The 15,669-nt window shown below is 38.6% G+C and overlaps 1 protein-coding gene across 3 annotated transcripts in view; it reads right to left on the bottom strand.

The window, feature by feature from the left end:
• The window catches only part of CDADC1 (cytidine and dCMP deaminase domain containing 1), a 47,686-nt gene that overhangs the window by 14,481 nt on the left and 17,536 nt on the right, over positions 1-15,669 (bottom strand). For 2 of the 3 annotated variants that reach the window (XR_009249042.1, XM_058685792.1), the window contains exons 4-6: positions 12,254-12,431; positions 4,763-5,332; positions 2,901-2,942 (exon numbers count right to left, since the gene is read on the bottom strand). Coding sequence is in view for 2 of the 3 variants with exons in the window: in XM_058685792.1 (XP_058541775.1) it covers positions 2,901-2,942; positions 4,763-5,332; positions 12,254-12,431 (790 nt within the window). In the remaining variant the exon portion in view is untranslated. The remainder of the gene's footprint in view (positions 1-2,900; positions 2,943-4,762; positions 5,333-12,253; positions 12,432-15,669) is intronic. The other variant, XM_058685802.1, reaches the window with a different exon arrangement.

Here is a 15,669-nt window from a genome sequence, read left to right as displayed (position 1 = left end):
AAGTTTAAAAAAAACCAAAATAGAAATGCTGCATATCAAGGATTTCCTTTTTCCTTTTACTAATACAAAGATAAGTTTCAAATTTCTAAAGACAATTATACAGTAATTACGAAAACCACAGTATTTATCAAAATCTTAATAAGGGACTGGTGTGGTTAAGCAGGTACATTTACACAGAAACAGTAACAACCTGGGAACTTACTCTAGGGCATTTTCATATTGGTAAGGATTAAATGAAACTGTAGTTTCACTCCACAATTTCCCAAAAGTTAATCCCTCCAATGATAACTTCATTCCATCTAGGTATTAAAAACTAGTTTGCCTTACAAATAAGTTAATTTTTAAAACTTACGATACTATAATAAAATTCCCCATCTTCAGTTCAAGCAAGCTCAAGTTTTCACAATTATATCACAAAGCATTTGTGTAATTTATTTTAAGCACTTTTTACCCATTATCTCATTTTTACCGTAAAGGTAAAGCAGATAAAGTTTCCTTTTCTAGATGAGAAAACAGGCAAAGTAATCAAGTGACTAAAATTTAGCCCACTAAATGAAATCTACCCCTCCCTTTGACATTAAGAATTTCGTAACAAAGATTTCCCTTTATTGAACGCCCAAGTGAGACAATGCTGAAAAGTTCCTGTATTCATGAAATTTATAGTCTGAAGTGGGAGACAGACAGGAAGCACCCATGTGCTGTGCTTGTGCTAGAATGGAAATGAACCCCATGCTGAGGAATGGAGGGTATGGGAAGGCTTATTCTAGAGTGGAGATTCATGGAAGAGATTTTGCTGTAAACAAAACTTTGTTCCTTCCAAGATGTGCAGAACATAACATAAGGGTGGAAAAGAATATAATTATGGCTTTATGCTCATTTCTAAGGCAAGTGGCAGAAGTTATAAATGTAAACCAAAACCTTTAAGTAAAACTATCCTTAATACATGTACAAACCTGAAACAAAAAATGAGAGACTGAAATAGAAATTCTTCATATGAAGAGTCTATTTTTCCTACCATCAACACTAAGTATTTTTCATGATATGTTTTTTTTTAGTCTCAGGAGCCACTTTTTCTGTTTCAGTCTGGGTACAGACTAAACCTTGTCAGGAGGGGAAAAATGTAATTTTCCCTCAGTATGTGGCTCTACTGCCTTTCTAAGTTTAGTTAAACCAACAGAATATTCTTTTCTATGTCTCTTAAAATCAGAATAAAATTTTATCCATGTTAGATGGAGTAGATTTCACACAGCTCCAAGGTCGGATGACAGATGAGGTAATTTCTCAAGAATCTTTTCATGTCTGCAATTTGTACAGACATTGCTCCCCATAATCTGCTCATTCACAGGTTTTCTTTCTCTGTATACCTTTGAAGGAAAAGGTCAACTTATTATATTCACTGAGCCAAATTTCTGAGACTCCAATCGCCAAAAGTCAGAGAACTCTTCAGCCCACGATTCTGGAACACAGGTGTGGTTATTTTAGCTCCAGATTCTGTGGTCATATCAGCATTTGCCCAAGTGTGGTGGTCCACAGCCACTTCATCAGAATCACTGGATGTTTGTGAAAAGGAAGACTCCTGGCTCCCAGGGAAATCCCCTGAAGTGACCTCTCCAAAGACTTCAGCCAGGGCTCAGGAACCCACATTTTTCATGAGCATCCCCTCTGATTCATGGGCAGACTACAAGTTGAGAACCACCAAGTTATGATCTGAAACAGTTAACTTTCATGGCTTCTCCAACCTACTTTCATCATCAATGTTGTGGTTCAGGAGGAAGGCATAATCCTCAGCTTTGAAAAACACTTAGTCTAAGGGAAAATGGGACCCCCCAAAAAGATTTAAAAATCACACTTAAATCAGGTAGACAAGATGCAATGCCCTCCTCTTTTATCCCCCCTCTAGAGTCTAAATGGATTTTGTCACGTTTTTGCTACCTCATAGCTTCTTTTAATGACATCTCTGTGGATCCTATTTATTCATCATTTAAAATACAATTATTAAGCACCAGCTTCTCAATCACTTTTAGAAGTCTGTTGTTAGAGGTTCTGGAATTCATTTCACTCATATTTTTAAATAAAGTGGTTTAATGAAATGGTGTCTTCACCTATGGAGTGAAATAAAATCAAAGTAAACTGAACAGTGTGAAATTAAAAGCCTGAGTTTTTAGGACACTCCATCAGGGGCTATCTAACTTGCCGGACTGCCCTCAGTGTTAAATAAGATACATATATAAATTGCCCGGCTCTGTGCCTGACACATTCTAGGTGCTTAATAAATTGTTACTGTTATATAGGTCCAGTATTTCTCATCTGAAGTCCCTTTTATCAAGTTTTTTTTTTTTTTTTTTTTTTTTTACAGCTTGATGTACTTCTTTCATGGTCACACCTAACCAAATATTTAGTGCTAATATTCATACATTCTACTCCACATGTATGTGTTTGATTATAATGCACTGTGCCAGGCCCCCTGGAATGCTATGTCATATACAATACATGTACCATATTACCTTTCTAAAATCTGAAAAATTCTGAACTCCTTTTCATCTGGCTCCAAGAGTTTTGGATAAGGGATTGTGGACCATTTAACTTTGGATATAAAAAGATTTCCTTTATCCACTCAGCACCTCATGCTTAGTGCTAAGGAAAAACTGTCCTTTCCCTGGGAGAGCAGAGAGTGGAGTGGAGTGCGTGACAAGAGAGTTGCATCCTATTCAAGATTTGGGTTCCAGGCAAAAAAGCCATCCACAATAAAAAAAAAATTAACCTGTAAAAATCTTTCAAGTTACCCATCAAGAGCAGAAGCATAACTTCATGTATAAAACTCCGCACAGAAATAGTAGATACATTTATAGAGTATCTTATAAAGAACATAGATGCAAATTTCTATCTATGCATTACTGCACCTTTACACACTGGAATCCTACATGGCACGACGAGATGTTCTCCTATGAGAAGAGGTACTGAAATCAACTAAAAGAACAGCAGATTCCGATCTCCCAGCTTACGCTCACCCTGGAATCAACTGAATTCTAATTAGCAAAGGAGAATTAATTAGTGCATTATAGCTGTAACAGCTGTTCCCATTTATGTTTCTGCCCTTCCAGTATGGTTTAGAGAAAAATTATTTACAAGGCTGGTTTTGGCAAAGAGACTAACGTGCAGCCCACAATACAACATAATTACATTAAATCAGTCTTTTACATAATTGTTTGGAGTCATATAGCTTGTGCCTGTAGTAGAACCACATTCTTTTAAATTTTTTTTTTTTAACGTTTATTTATTTTTGAGACAGAGAGAGACAGAGCATGAACGGGGGAGGGTCACAGAGAGAAGGAGACACAGAATCCGAAACAGGCTCCAGGCTCTGAGCTGTCAGCACAGAGCCCAACGCGGGGCTCGAACCCACGGACCATGAGATCATGACCTGAGCCGAAGTCTGACGCTTAACCGACTGAGCCACCCAGGCGCCCCGAGAACCACATTCTTTAATAAGAGTTGAGTGATTATTAACCCTGCTGAATGGCAGAATCCTTTGCAGAACTTTAAAAATTCATAAGCCTAGGCCACACCCTTAGGAACCTCTGTTCAGTAGGTCTGGGTTGGAATTTGAGCAATTGGACTTTTAATAAAAGATTAATTGTGATTCTGAAATGCGGTCATTGAAGATCTCCATTCTACTGAAAGTACTTTGATTGTGGTCTTTGTTTAGAATATACTGCAGACCAGTGGTATTTGTATGGACCTTTTCTTAAGATTTTCTTTCTTCTTCTTTCTTGGGATAAGCTAAAAAAATCCTCCATTCACCAAATCTTACTCTACTGCTCCTCCTGCCTGTATTTTTCCACCTTATTTCAAAGTCACATTTAAAAAAGTGATCAAGATTCTACTTTGAAAAATCTTACATCTGGTAAGATGTGAAAACATTGTTCTATAATTAGAAATACAGATGCCATCTTTTATCACAATAAAGAAAATTCCCAATAGTTTCCTTTTTCACATATACACTCATGCACAACTTAATAAAGTTAAAAATGTTTGATTTCTCAACTTGCTGATGGAAGACATACCAGCAATGGGAAGAATTTGTCAATATTCCTTTACTTTAATTCTGTTATTTTGAATTCATTTTTTATTATAAAGATTTTCAAAGTTTTTATTAAATACCGAATACATTGGGGCGCCTGGGTGGCTCAGTCGGTTAAATGTCCGACTTCAGCTCAGGTCATGATCTCGCAGTTTGTGAGTTCGAGCCCTATGTCAGACCCTATGCTGACAGCTCAGAGCCTGGAGCCTGCTTCGGATTCTGTGTTTCCCCCTCTCTCTGCCCCTCCCACACTCATGCTCTGTCTCTCTCTCTCAATAATAAATAAACATTAAAAAAAAAAAACCAAATACATACAAAATACTGAAGAGTTAATTAAAAATGAATGATTTTTGGTTCTCTTTCTCTTTTTGTCCCATCTCTAGTGGAGAGCTCAATGAACAATGAGAACACAGAAGCAGGAAGCAGAAAGAAGGTCCTACATAATCAGGCCCTGATTTATAAATGTAGCACTGAATATAAGGCCGCAAGGAATCCTAAAACTGCTCTGAGTTGTCTACTCAAGGGTCTCGCTAACTTCTACACATATAGTGACCAGCAAAACTTCAGTACTAAGAAAGAGTAAATGAACTCTACCATGGATGACATGAATACCATTTTACTTCTGAGACAAATACAACCCAATCAATCAGCCCCAATTTATGCACTAAGCATGTAACTCACCAGTTCGATATGCCAATAACCTGGCCTGAACCATGCAGTGCCTTGCAATTTCTTGTGGCAAACTTTGATTGTGAATTTCATTAATCTGTTCGGTATTACCACAATAAAATCCGTAGTGCTTAAAGTTGGGCACACTGGAAGCTACTGTGGCCAAAAGGAGGATAAGGTCTTTCATGTTTTGCCTTAGATTGCTAAAGTACGGATTTTCACAGAGGTTCTCCAAACCTATAGTCATCAGTATTTGCTTATGCATGTCTTCATTTGGAACCAAAAATAACATTTCAAATTCTTTTATTCTTTCTTGTTTACATTCAGAATAAAAGTCAACGTTAGCATCCGGCAGTGTTTTTGCAATTTTTTGAATAAAGTCACATTTGTAAGAGGTCTCCTCTACAAACTGCACCATATAACACACCAAAGGCTGAAGTAAGACACACACGTGGGCCCGACTGTTTGACTTCAATCTTTCCACTGCTTTGGCATCTAACTTTGCATCTTCAGAACTAGAAGCCTCAGTAAGCAAACTTATTTCTGGATCAGCAGGCCAGTATGAAATTCGGTTAACTCCAGCTGAAATACAAAATATGAAAGGTAGTTATCAGACCCTGAAGTTAAGGGTTTTCATGATAAATCCACCATATCACTGTGGTAGATCCAGAGGTCCCAATATAATAAATGTCCATTATGAAGTCAATTTTAATATAGACCGAAGGTTGGCAAACTATAGCCCATTGGCTAAATCTGTCCCATTGCCTGTTTTTGTACAGCTGGCAGGTTTAAGAATGGATTTTATAGTTTTAAATAATTGCAGAAGGTCAAAAGAATAGTATTTTATGACACATGAAAATTTTATGAAACTCAAAATTCGGTGTCTATAAATAAAGTTTTATTTGAAAACAGACTCACCCATTCATTGACATAGTCTCTAGCTGCTTTTGCACAACAATGAAGTAGCTGAGTTGAATATCTGTACAGACACCATATGGCCTCCAAAGCCTAAAATATTTACTATCTAGCCCTTCACAGGAAAAGATGGGTGATCCTTAACAAAGCTCATGGAAGATACTTGTGGAATCACTGGCTTTGCCAAGTGTGGTCCCAAAGCCCAGTGCCAGGACTATATACCAGAGTCCTACAAGTAATCAAGTGGCTGCTTTTAGAAATATCAGAGCCAACAACTGATACTGTCCAGAGTTTGTATTTGAAATAAACAATTCATCCATATGTGAAAAATGTACCTATGCTCTGAATTCTTCCTCTGGGAAGCTACTCTAAAAAATTATTCTAAACAGAAACAGAAAAAATTCATGCATGCATATATTTAGTGCAGCACTGTTTAAAACAGTAAAAATATAGAAAAAATCTAAATGCCTAAAATAATGTGAGGGCAACAGTGTGTGTGCGTGCGTGTGCGCATGCGTGTGTTGGGGGGGATGGGGAAACAATATTAATTTTTTTAAGTCCGCAAAATTAAAAACAAAACAATAAACTAGAATTTTCAATCAATGTGACAGTAGGTTAGTAATCTTTAATATACAGAGAAGATTTTAATTCATTAACAGCACATATGAATTGACAAGAATAAGGCCTTGAGAGAGGCAAAATGATATGATCAGACAATTTACAAAATAGAAAACAAAACTAGATTACAAACAGACAAAATATTTTGCATTTGAGAGGGAACAATGAGATGCCTTATACAGGGTACAGCATTAAGCATTCAAATGTTCATTAATTAATTAGTCGTTTACAAAGAGACCCCTTTGCTAATATCTCCTGCAATTTCAGCTAGGAAAGAGACTTTTTACGATTGTGCCCAGAAGCGAAAAGACAGATGGCCCATAGGGTGTCCTACATTCAAAGTAACAGATGAACTAAAAAGTCTTAGTTGAACAGCGCACATTTCTATCTACTCCCTGCTACTCCTGAGTCTTACTGTGGCTTGGGTTATAAATCAATTCTGAAGGCCTCGAAGCTAATATTAGAAGTTTCCGGTGGCTGCATTGCACCTTCCCGCTGTTGGAGTTCTCATAATCCATTTCCTACTCAGTAGTGATAGTCAATCTTTCATCTAAGCATCTGGTTGCTTCTAGTAATCCTGACTTAAGGAGAAGAGAGGATGACTAGTCTTTGGACAAATGTTCATGTACCAGTGGCAAATGCTACAGCAGAGGTTTTCAGATTTGTTGGTTTCAAACTCTTGTTACTCTTAAAAATAATGAGAACCCTGGGGCGCCTAGGTGGCGCAGTCGGTTAAGCGTCCGACTTCAGCCAGGTCACGATCTCGCAGTCCGTGAGTTCGAGCCCCGCGTCGGGCTCTGGGCTGATGGCTCGGAGCCTGGAGCCTGTTTCCGATTCTGTGTCTCCCTCTCTCTCTGCCCCTCCCCCGTTCATGCTCTGTCTCTCTCTGTCCCAAAAATAAATAATTAAAAAAATAAATAAATAAATAAAAATGAGAACCCCAAAGAGCTTTGTTTATGTAGATTGTACCTACTGATATTTACTGTATCAGAAAATTCAAACAAATTTCAAAAAATATTTATTAATTCATTAAAGGAATAGAGAACCTACTATATATTAATATAAATAACAGTTTAATAAAAACAAAAACAACATATATTTCCCAAAACAGCAACAAAAACTAGTTGAAAAGAATGGCATTGTTTTAAATGTTTACAAATTTATTATTTAGCTTAACAGAAGATAGCTGGGTTCTCAAATCTGCTCCTGCTTTCAATCTGTTGTCATAGGTTTTCACTGAAGTATATGAAAAATATCCAGCCTCACAAAGATGTGCAGTTGAAAAAGAAGTATTTTAACAGCCATTTAAGGTAAGTGAGTATTCTTCTTTCATACTACATAAAAGTTTGACAAGGGATAATTTCTTAAAGGTTAGTTACAATGTGGAATCTGAACTATAACAACAAACTTTTTGTACAATTATGCTAAAGTCCATTGGTTTATTGTGCACTTAGAATGGCACTTTCGCTCATGCATGACTTTGTAGCATCATGCATTGGTCATTTGGAAATACTGGTTTACTGATTTTACAATATTAAAAAAAAAGTTCTATTCATTAATATTATCATCACTGATATCACATCAGAAGAGTCTTTCAGTGTCGGGAAGCTACATGTTGCTCATGATGGTGGATATGAGTTTTTCAAAATTCTAATTTTCACTTGAAGACTCAACTTTTTTTTAAGTTTTATTTATTTTGAGAGAGTGCATGCACATGAGTGGGGGAGGGACAGAGAGAGAGGGAGAATCCTAAGCAGGGCTCAAACGCATGAACTGTGAGATCATGACTTGAGCCGAAACCAAGAATTGGATGCTTCATCAACTGAGCCACCCAGGTGCCCCTTGAAGACTCAACTTTTATTATTGGCAACAAATACTATCCGTTGTTTTGAGAGAATGCTGCCAAACAGCCAAGTATAAAGAATTACAGTTTGTTAGTTCACAGTGTTCAATGAAAAAAAGTGGACAATTCAGTTCATAACATAAGCATAGTTAGGGGTCCCCAGAAAAAGAAAGAGAAGTCATTTTAGGCCCCTAGCTCTGCTCCTCAATCTATGCCTTACCAACTCTAGTCTCCCTAGCACACTTCTTGCAGAACTTCCTAGGAAGTGTCAGAATTGCAAAGAAATGCAAAAGGATTTAAGGGGTGCCTGGGTGGCTCAGGTTGGTTAAGAGATTAAGCCTCTGACTCGAGCTCAGGTCACGATCTCACGGTTTGTGAGTTCAAGCCCCGTGTGGCGCTCTGTGCTGACAGCTCAGAGTATGGAGCCTGCTTGGGATTCTGTGTCTCCCTCTCTCTCTGCCTCTCCCCCACTCGCACTCTGTCACTCTGTCTCTCTCTCTCTCTCTCTCTCTGTCTTTCTCAAAAATAAACAAACATTAAACAATTTTTTTAAAAATGCAAATGATTTTAAGGGAACAAAGGGAATGCAAAAACTAACAATCTCTACCAAAATAGCCTAATCATTTCAGTCACAATAATTCAGTGGTAAAAACTCACAGTGCTGTTTCAGAAGTAAACAAGGCCCTGCACTCCTTAACAGAGATAAGAAGCCCAAGACCCCATCCAGCTGATACCAGCTCTCAGTGCTTGCCCATAGCCCCCTATTTGCTGCAAAGAGTTTCCTTTGTGTGACAACTCCACCAAGGATCTGCCTCATAAACTCCAGTTAGTTTGGATACAATAACTCAAACAGCTGCACCCAGTAAGTGGTTTTCCTTCAGGCAACCTTCAAACTCAGGTTTGTAGGGCAAGTGCTTTAGGCCCACCTCCTATTTTTTTCACACCGAATATTAAAAAGATGTGTACTCAAGGGTTGGGATTTAATAAAATTAATAATTTTTACTGTTTCATCACAGACATTCTTACATGAAACTCTCTTTTTTTTTTTAAGTTTATTTATTTATTTATTTATTTGAGAGAGAGAGACAGAGAGAGAGAAAGAGAGAGAGAATGAACAAGCAGGGAAGGGGCAGAGAGAGAATCCCAAGCAGGCTCCATGCTGTCAGCACAGAGCCTGATGCAGGGCTCGATCTTACCAACTGTGAGATCATGACCTGAGCTGAAATTCATTCAGACACTTTACCAATTTGAGTCATTGAGGCACCGCATGAAACCCTCTTTTTTAACTCCAAGTTCGTGGCCTTGAAGAGTACAAGGACTATCAGCTTGATTCGTACTATGGCAACAGTAGTTTTACTCATCATTGTTTTGGCACTATTAGTATAAATGTAGTATCATTATGAAAACAATTTTATCTTGTGGACCATCAGGAATCCAAAAACCACATTTTGAGAACCACCATGCTTTAGAAACGTTTCCTTTAACTGACTTAATAGTATTTGTAATTAAAATAACTTCATTATAGCATGGGGCTAAACCATGACCCTTCCCAAGATAAAATATATAAGCCTACGATAACCGCAATTTTATTTACATATGGGCTTAATACTAACACGAAAGCATTTCCATGGTAGGTCCTTCCTGATTTTCCACACTTCATTTGTTTTGCCAGGTTCAAACGTCTTAAATCAAAGACATGAAGCAGTGGTGAGTTACTTGCACTCCCCTATCTTTCTAATTCTTTCCTTCTAATTCTGATTCTCTAACAGCTCTGAGGCTATTAAGAGTGCTTTCAGCATAGTCAGCTTAGCACAAAACACAACTACGTTTTATTCATTTTTCTCCCTTGACTCTAGGAGAGATCAGTCAACACATATTTTGCTCTTTTCACATTCTTTTCTTTCTGTATCAATGCCACCATCTCCACCTATTTAAACCACCTTTACACCCAGCCTAATGAGCTCTCAACCTCCTATCTTTCCGTGTTTCAATTCAGTAATAAAAAATTCAAAAGTAATAATAGAAATTTTGATCATGTTACATCCTGCTCAAGAAGGTTCAGTGGCTCCATATTATTAATAATAGGGTTTATAGGTCAATTAACACAAGTGACCTAAGTAAAATGAATATCCAATCTGCACAATCAATTGGTAAAAAAAAAAAAGAAAACAGAAAAACTGTCCCCACCACTCTCACACCTATCTCTCTATTCATAACAGCAGGGAAAAGACTATAGAATCCAGTGGTATCTGTGCTCTACCTGCTTGAATACTTGCTACAGGCCAGTAGGCTCTAGCCATGTGACCATTTCTTCTGGAAGTGCTTCCACCTGTAGCTCAAGGGCACTGCCCATACTATGGATCTGGTCTTTAGTCTTAAGACTTCCATGTAAATAAAAATAGCTCTCCCTCAAAACAAGTGTAGGAACTCTGTTCTATAAGACAAAGCCGAAAGGCCATACAGTTTTTCAAAGTTCTCCACTAAAGTCCCAACCTATCATTTTAAACCATCTGCCACTATTCTTACCAATAATAATTCTCCATTTCAAACCACTGACTCCCAAAACCTTGCTTCTCACAAACTGATGACCTCACATGTATTGTCCCCCTCACCAGGAATGTGTTCTTCCTCCTCTACATCTGACCCATCAAGATCCAGCTTAAGCCCCAGCCTTTCATCACATGCCAACCTGCATGGATCACTATTTTGCTTCTGAGTTCAGGTATTACTTAACAGCCTCTATCACTCATTTGGTATTTGATGTGTTACATTAAATTGTAACACAAATAACCCAAACAGCAACTTGAAGAAGAGGATTAATAACTATGTAAGCCCTTTTATTTCTCCCCAGAAGCTCTCCAAACCCATCTTTTTGGGTTTTTAAGGAGGCCTCATTACAGAGGCACAACTGATTATTGACACTGGTAACTGAACTCAAACTCCAGTCCCTCTTTCCTTCCGAAGAGGTCTGAGGAGTGAGGTTGAGATTTCCAACGCTCTAGTCACCTGGTTAGCTCCCCTGGCAACCAGGCCCCCATCAGTGGAGTTTCCCAAAAGCCACTTCTCTAACAAAGTCAGGTGTGTCTGAAGGGGACTTGTCAGGAATAACAAGACACCTCTATCACTCTCATTACTCCAGAAATTCCAAGGCTTTTAGTCGCTCTGTGCCAGGAATGGGATGAAAACCAAATATATAATTCATATTCTCAGTTAAAATATCTCAGTTAAAATATGTAAAAGATACAATATTTTTTAAATGGGAGAATGCTCTGCATACTTACCTGGCTACAAAATAGAATCATAAGGGGCACCTGGGTGGCTCAGTTGGTTATTTTGGCTCAGGTCATGATCTCATGGTTCATGGGATTGAGGCATGCGTCGAGCTCCATGCTGAGCACAGAGCCTGCTTGGGATTCTCTTTCTTCCTCTCTCAGTCCCTCCCCTGCTTGTGTGCATGCATTCTCGCTCTTTCTCTCTCTCTCTCTCAAAATAAATAAATAGACTTAAAAAAAATAGAATCATAAGCATAAAGAGCTTTAGTGAGTGGTCTGATGTAGCAGAGATAGTTAAACATTAATCATCTGTGCTTCTCCTTCTGAAGTACAGAACAATCATTGGGAGACAGCCGCTCAGCCAGGAACTACAGAGCCCACAGTAGATGTGAACAGAAAGGCCAGCGTTTTTGGGGGGCAGGCATGCCTTCTCTATGCTCTGTCTCAGTCGGCCTCTGGATGCAGAGGACTCAAGGCTCTAGAAGACAACAGTAGCAATGTGACAGAAGATGCCAACACCCGTGAATCAGCCACACGGAGAAAAGCTGCCTGTTGTTCAGCAGCACCTATGTTGGACTATTACATGGGTGATAAAGGTCTAGTATATTAAGCCACTGAAATTTTGGTGTTTGTTATAGCAGCTAGCATTAGTTTACTAACACATGAAGAATCATCTAATTAGGTAGTAACAGGGCAGAGACCAGATTCATGTATTCTGACAGTGTTTACAGTGTACCAACTATATTCTGATATGTATTTATAGTTCTAAATTCTCTCAGTGGTGTGAAAGCAATTTATCTTGATTATTCTTAGATAAATACTATTAATCCCCAACCAAGCCTTATCTACACTTACCATTTACAATCATTTTCAAACAAGCAGAACATGGTTTTCTGGAAAAATAAAGATCACAGTTTTTCAGCCTTGACCCATGTTTTATAAGAGCAATTTTCCCAGCATGCAAATCTTCACTAGAACAATGGAGACCAACAATTTTCGTGTTTTTCACCACCACAAGGCCAGTTCTCTTCACCTACATTAAGATAAAAAATAATAATGTATTAGTTTTAACATCTGTTAAAAAAGAGACGACAGGCTCCAAATGGAGCCACTTGTGCTAACCCCATGTCATCAGACTGAGGCTTAATACCTAATTGCAGTTTCATCCTCTCCCAGGAATACAATAACCGGTCAGACTTGAATTTCCTGGTCAGCTAGTGAGAAAATCCACCTGGTAGGCTCCCTCAGTCCCTCAAAGAAAGGTGACCTTGACTGAAACAATCCCCTTTTTTTGCTAGTAGCTTCTTTTTCCCACCCCTTCTGCTTGTAGAAGTCTTCCATTTTCACAGCTCTGCAGATTTCCTCTCTACTTACTAGATGGGATGCTGCCCAATTCTTGAATCATTGAATAAAGCAAGTAGATCTTTAAATTTACACAGTTGAATTTTTTTTTTTTTTAACAGATTTGGTGGGAGCATTTGGATCCAAAGGAAAACTTCCAATGGCTTCGGGGACAACAAGAAACACAAACGTGATACCCTCAAGCCCTTTGAGTTCTCTGTCCTTCTTGCCATTTCTAAGGGCCACACAGTAAGTTCCTCTTGGTTCTGAGCTCTGCTCTCTTGGCACTGAGCTCCTAATCTGATCGGCTTTCCAGTCCAAAATTCCCCATTTGACTGGAAATCCCAGCCCTTGATTAGCCCCCAGAGTCCACACTGGGAACTCCTGGTTCAATCTATAGCTTCCTGTTGTGTGGAATCCCGGGCTATGGTCCCCATTGGTTGAGATTTGGCCGTGGTGTGTACTGGCCCGTCTCTTGGCCAGGTTGGGGGAACACCTTTTGGTTCCTGCTGGTGCATTAAGGTGAAAATGTCTGTCTCATTTTGTGTCGATAAACTCTATTGCTGATTGGAACCCTGGAGACCAAAAGCTGCAAAATTGGTAGACATGGTTCAGCACTTAAAAGCTATTAGCTGACCACCTAACTCTAAGATCCCTGTGGCAGGATAAGACAGTTGTTGCAGTAACACTAGGTCGCCCACTAACCTCAGCAAATTTTGGTGCAACTAGGCACAGTGTAAAACACCGCACAATCCCCAACCCAGCAGCATGTCCTCTTAGGCATTAATCTGCCTCTGAGAAACCCACTTAGCTTAAAAAAGAAAAAGAGAGAAAGGGATCCTTAAATTCCAACTAGGCACAGTGTAAAACACCACACAATCCCCAACCCAGCGGCATGTCCTCTTAGGCATTAATCTGCCTCTGAGAAACCCACTTAGCTTAAAAAAGAAAAAGAGAGAAAGGGATCCTTAAATTCCAAAGCATACCACCTTCTGGCACACTTGCTTATTTTAAGTCTAAAAACTATAATCCTGGAAGCTATAAACATTTACAAAATGACAAAATCTTACTAAGCTTATTTCGTGTCCTTAAGAAGTTGGCTTGGCAACCATCAGTTTGGGGGCCCCAAAATATGGCCAGACAGAAATGTGGGTTGTACCCCATTTACCACTAGCTATGGCTGGACAGAAAATATGGGTTCAACTCCATTTTTGGGTAGGGTCCTAGCAAACTGCTATAAGCCCTCAGGTAAATTACAACCTAGAACACAATGGACATTATGAGGAATGGTCAAATTAGTTAAGATCATTCAAAAAGTAAGAGTTCCTAAATCAAACCAACAGGATGGTAAGCACCTGTTTTAACCTGCATGCAGAAGCCTTCAAAAGGCTTCAAAAATCCATAATACCTTCATTGAAAGATTTGTTGCAAAAGGCTCATGAAAAATTAAAAACACAAAAGGTGCATAAAATAAGACTGTAAGACTGAGGTAACTCCTGCGGTTCCCCTCTATCCTCCCTTATTTGAGTACTCACTTCAGTAATCCTGAGTCATCTTTCCACTCGGAGAAGACTGCAGGACCATAAACAAAAGTCCACCAACTTGGTGGCTTACACACACCCTTGTCTCTACGCTTGAAGGAGAGGTGACACGACTCTGAGGGAGTGTCAGGTAAATTGCTACCTTATTCCCTTAAACAGCCAAGGGAAAGTGAAGTTAAAATTACTGGAAAACCCTGCCAAATTTTGGAAGATACCAAAGCTACACCCTACTTCACACTCCACTAGGAGCCTGCAGATGTATCCTAGGAAAAACTGGCAGAAGCTGCTTCGGTGTGAGAACTCTTACCAGAGTCTGTTCTCCTGGATCTCTGTCCACGGTAACCAGTATGAGAAAATAAGATCTTTTGCACCCTCTTTGGGGATGCTCCTGGAGTCCAAGGAGTTATTTAAAACTGCTAGGAATATTTACTGTTTGTCAGCTAAAAATTGACAAGGTATTTAAAAGGATGTTTTTAAGTAGCTAGTCCTGTGGTCGAAAGTTGGACAGATTAAAAGCTGGTATTCAATGCTTGACAGGAGTTTTTCTTAAGTATTCTCCCCTAAGCTAAAATACAAACTATGAATACAGACGAAAAGAAAAAAAACCTTCCCAAGCTTTTGTGGAAGGGTTTACTAAAACATTACAAACAACTTGAAATCCAGAACATAGAAATCTTTTGAATTCCACCTTCGTTGGAAATATTTTCCCTGATATAAAAAGCATATTGAAAATAATGTGGTTGGATGGGTGGACCAACCTGTGATATCATTTAAGTTACAATCCAATTCCTTGAGAAATTAAAAGCACCTGTTCTTATCTTACAGATCTTTGCAAAACCAGAAATGCAGCTCTAAAATCAATTTAAAGTGCACCTACCCTTTTTACCAGTCCCCAAATCTCCTGCATTTATCTCAAAAGCTTGTAAGTACTTTTGGAGGAACTTATGTTCTTTCCCTGTGTCTTTGACATGTACATGTTTTACCGGGTTTTCCCCAGGAACTCTGATCTAAACCATCCCTACTTCCTAAGACTGAAGAAAAAAAGCGGGGTGGAGGGAGGCTTTTTATCAATACAAACTGCCACAGAAGGTCCCTTGCCCAAAATCTAGTTGACAGCTTTCATAAAATTGCTTGTCAAGGTCAAATACAAATCTTCAATGTCATCTCCCCAAATATTACAGAAAAAGATTCGGCCATCTGAATAGGTAAATTTAACTTACTCAAACTGTTCTTTTATAAGCTAGTGAGTTTTGCATTACCATACCTGTCTCATGGCTACATTCTTAAAATGAAAGCTATAAGGTCTCTGTTTGCATCAGTCTATATATTTAAGTACATCTATGTATATGTATTGTAGATGTGTGGTATTTTCTTTTTTTTTTTTTTTTT

The sequence above is a fragment of the Neofelis nebulosa genome, chromosome 1, assembly GCF_028018385.1.
Source record: "Neofelis nebulosa isolate mNeoNeb1 chromosome 1, mNeoNeb1.pri, whole genome shotgun sequence".
NCBI lineage: Eukaryota > Metazoa > Chordata > Mammalia > Carnivora > Felidae > Neofelis > Neofelis nebulosa.
Note: the sequence above shows the minus strand (reverse complement) of the source record. Positions and strands in the feature narration are given on the sequence as shown.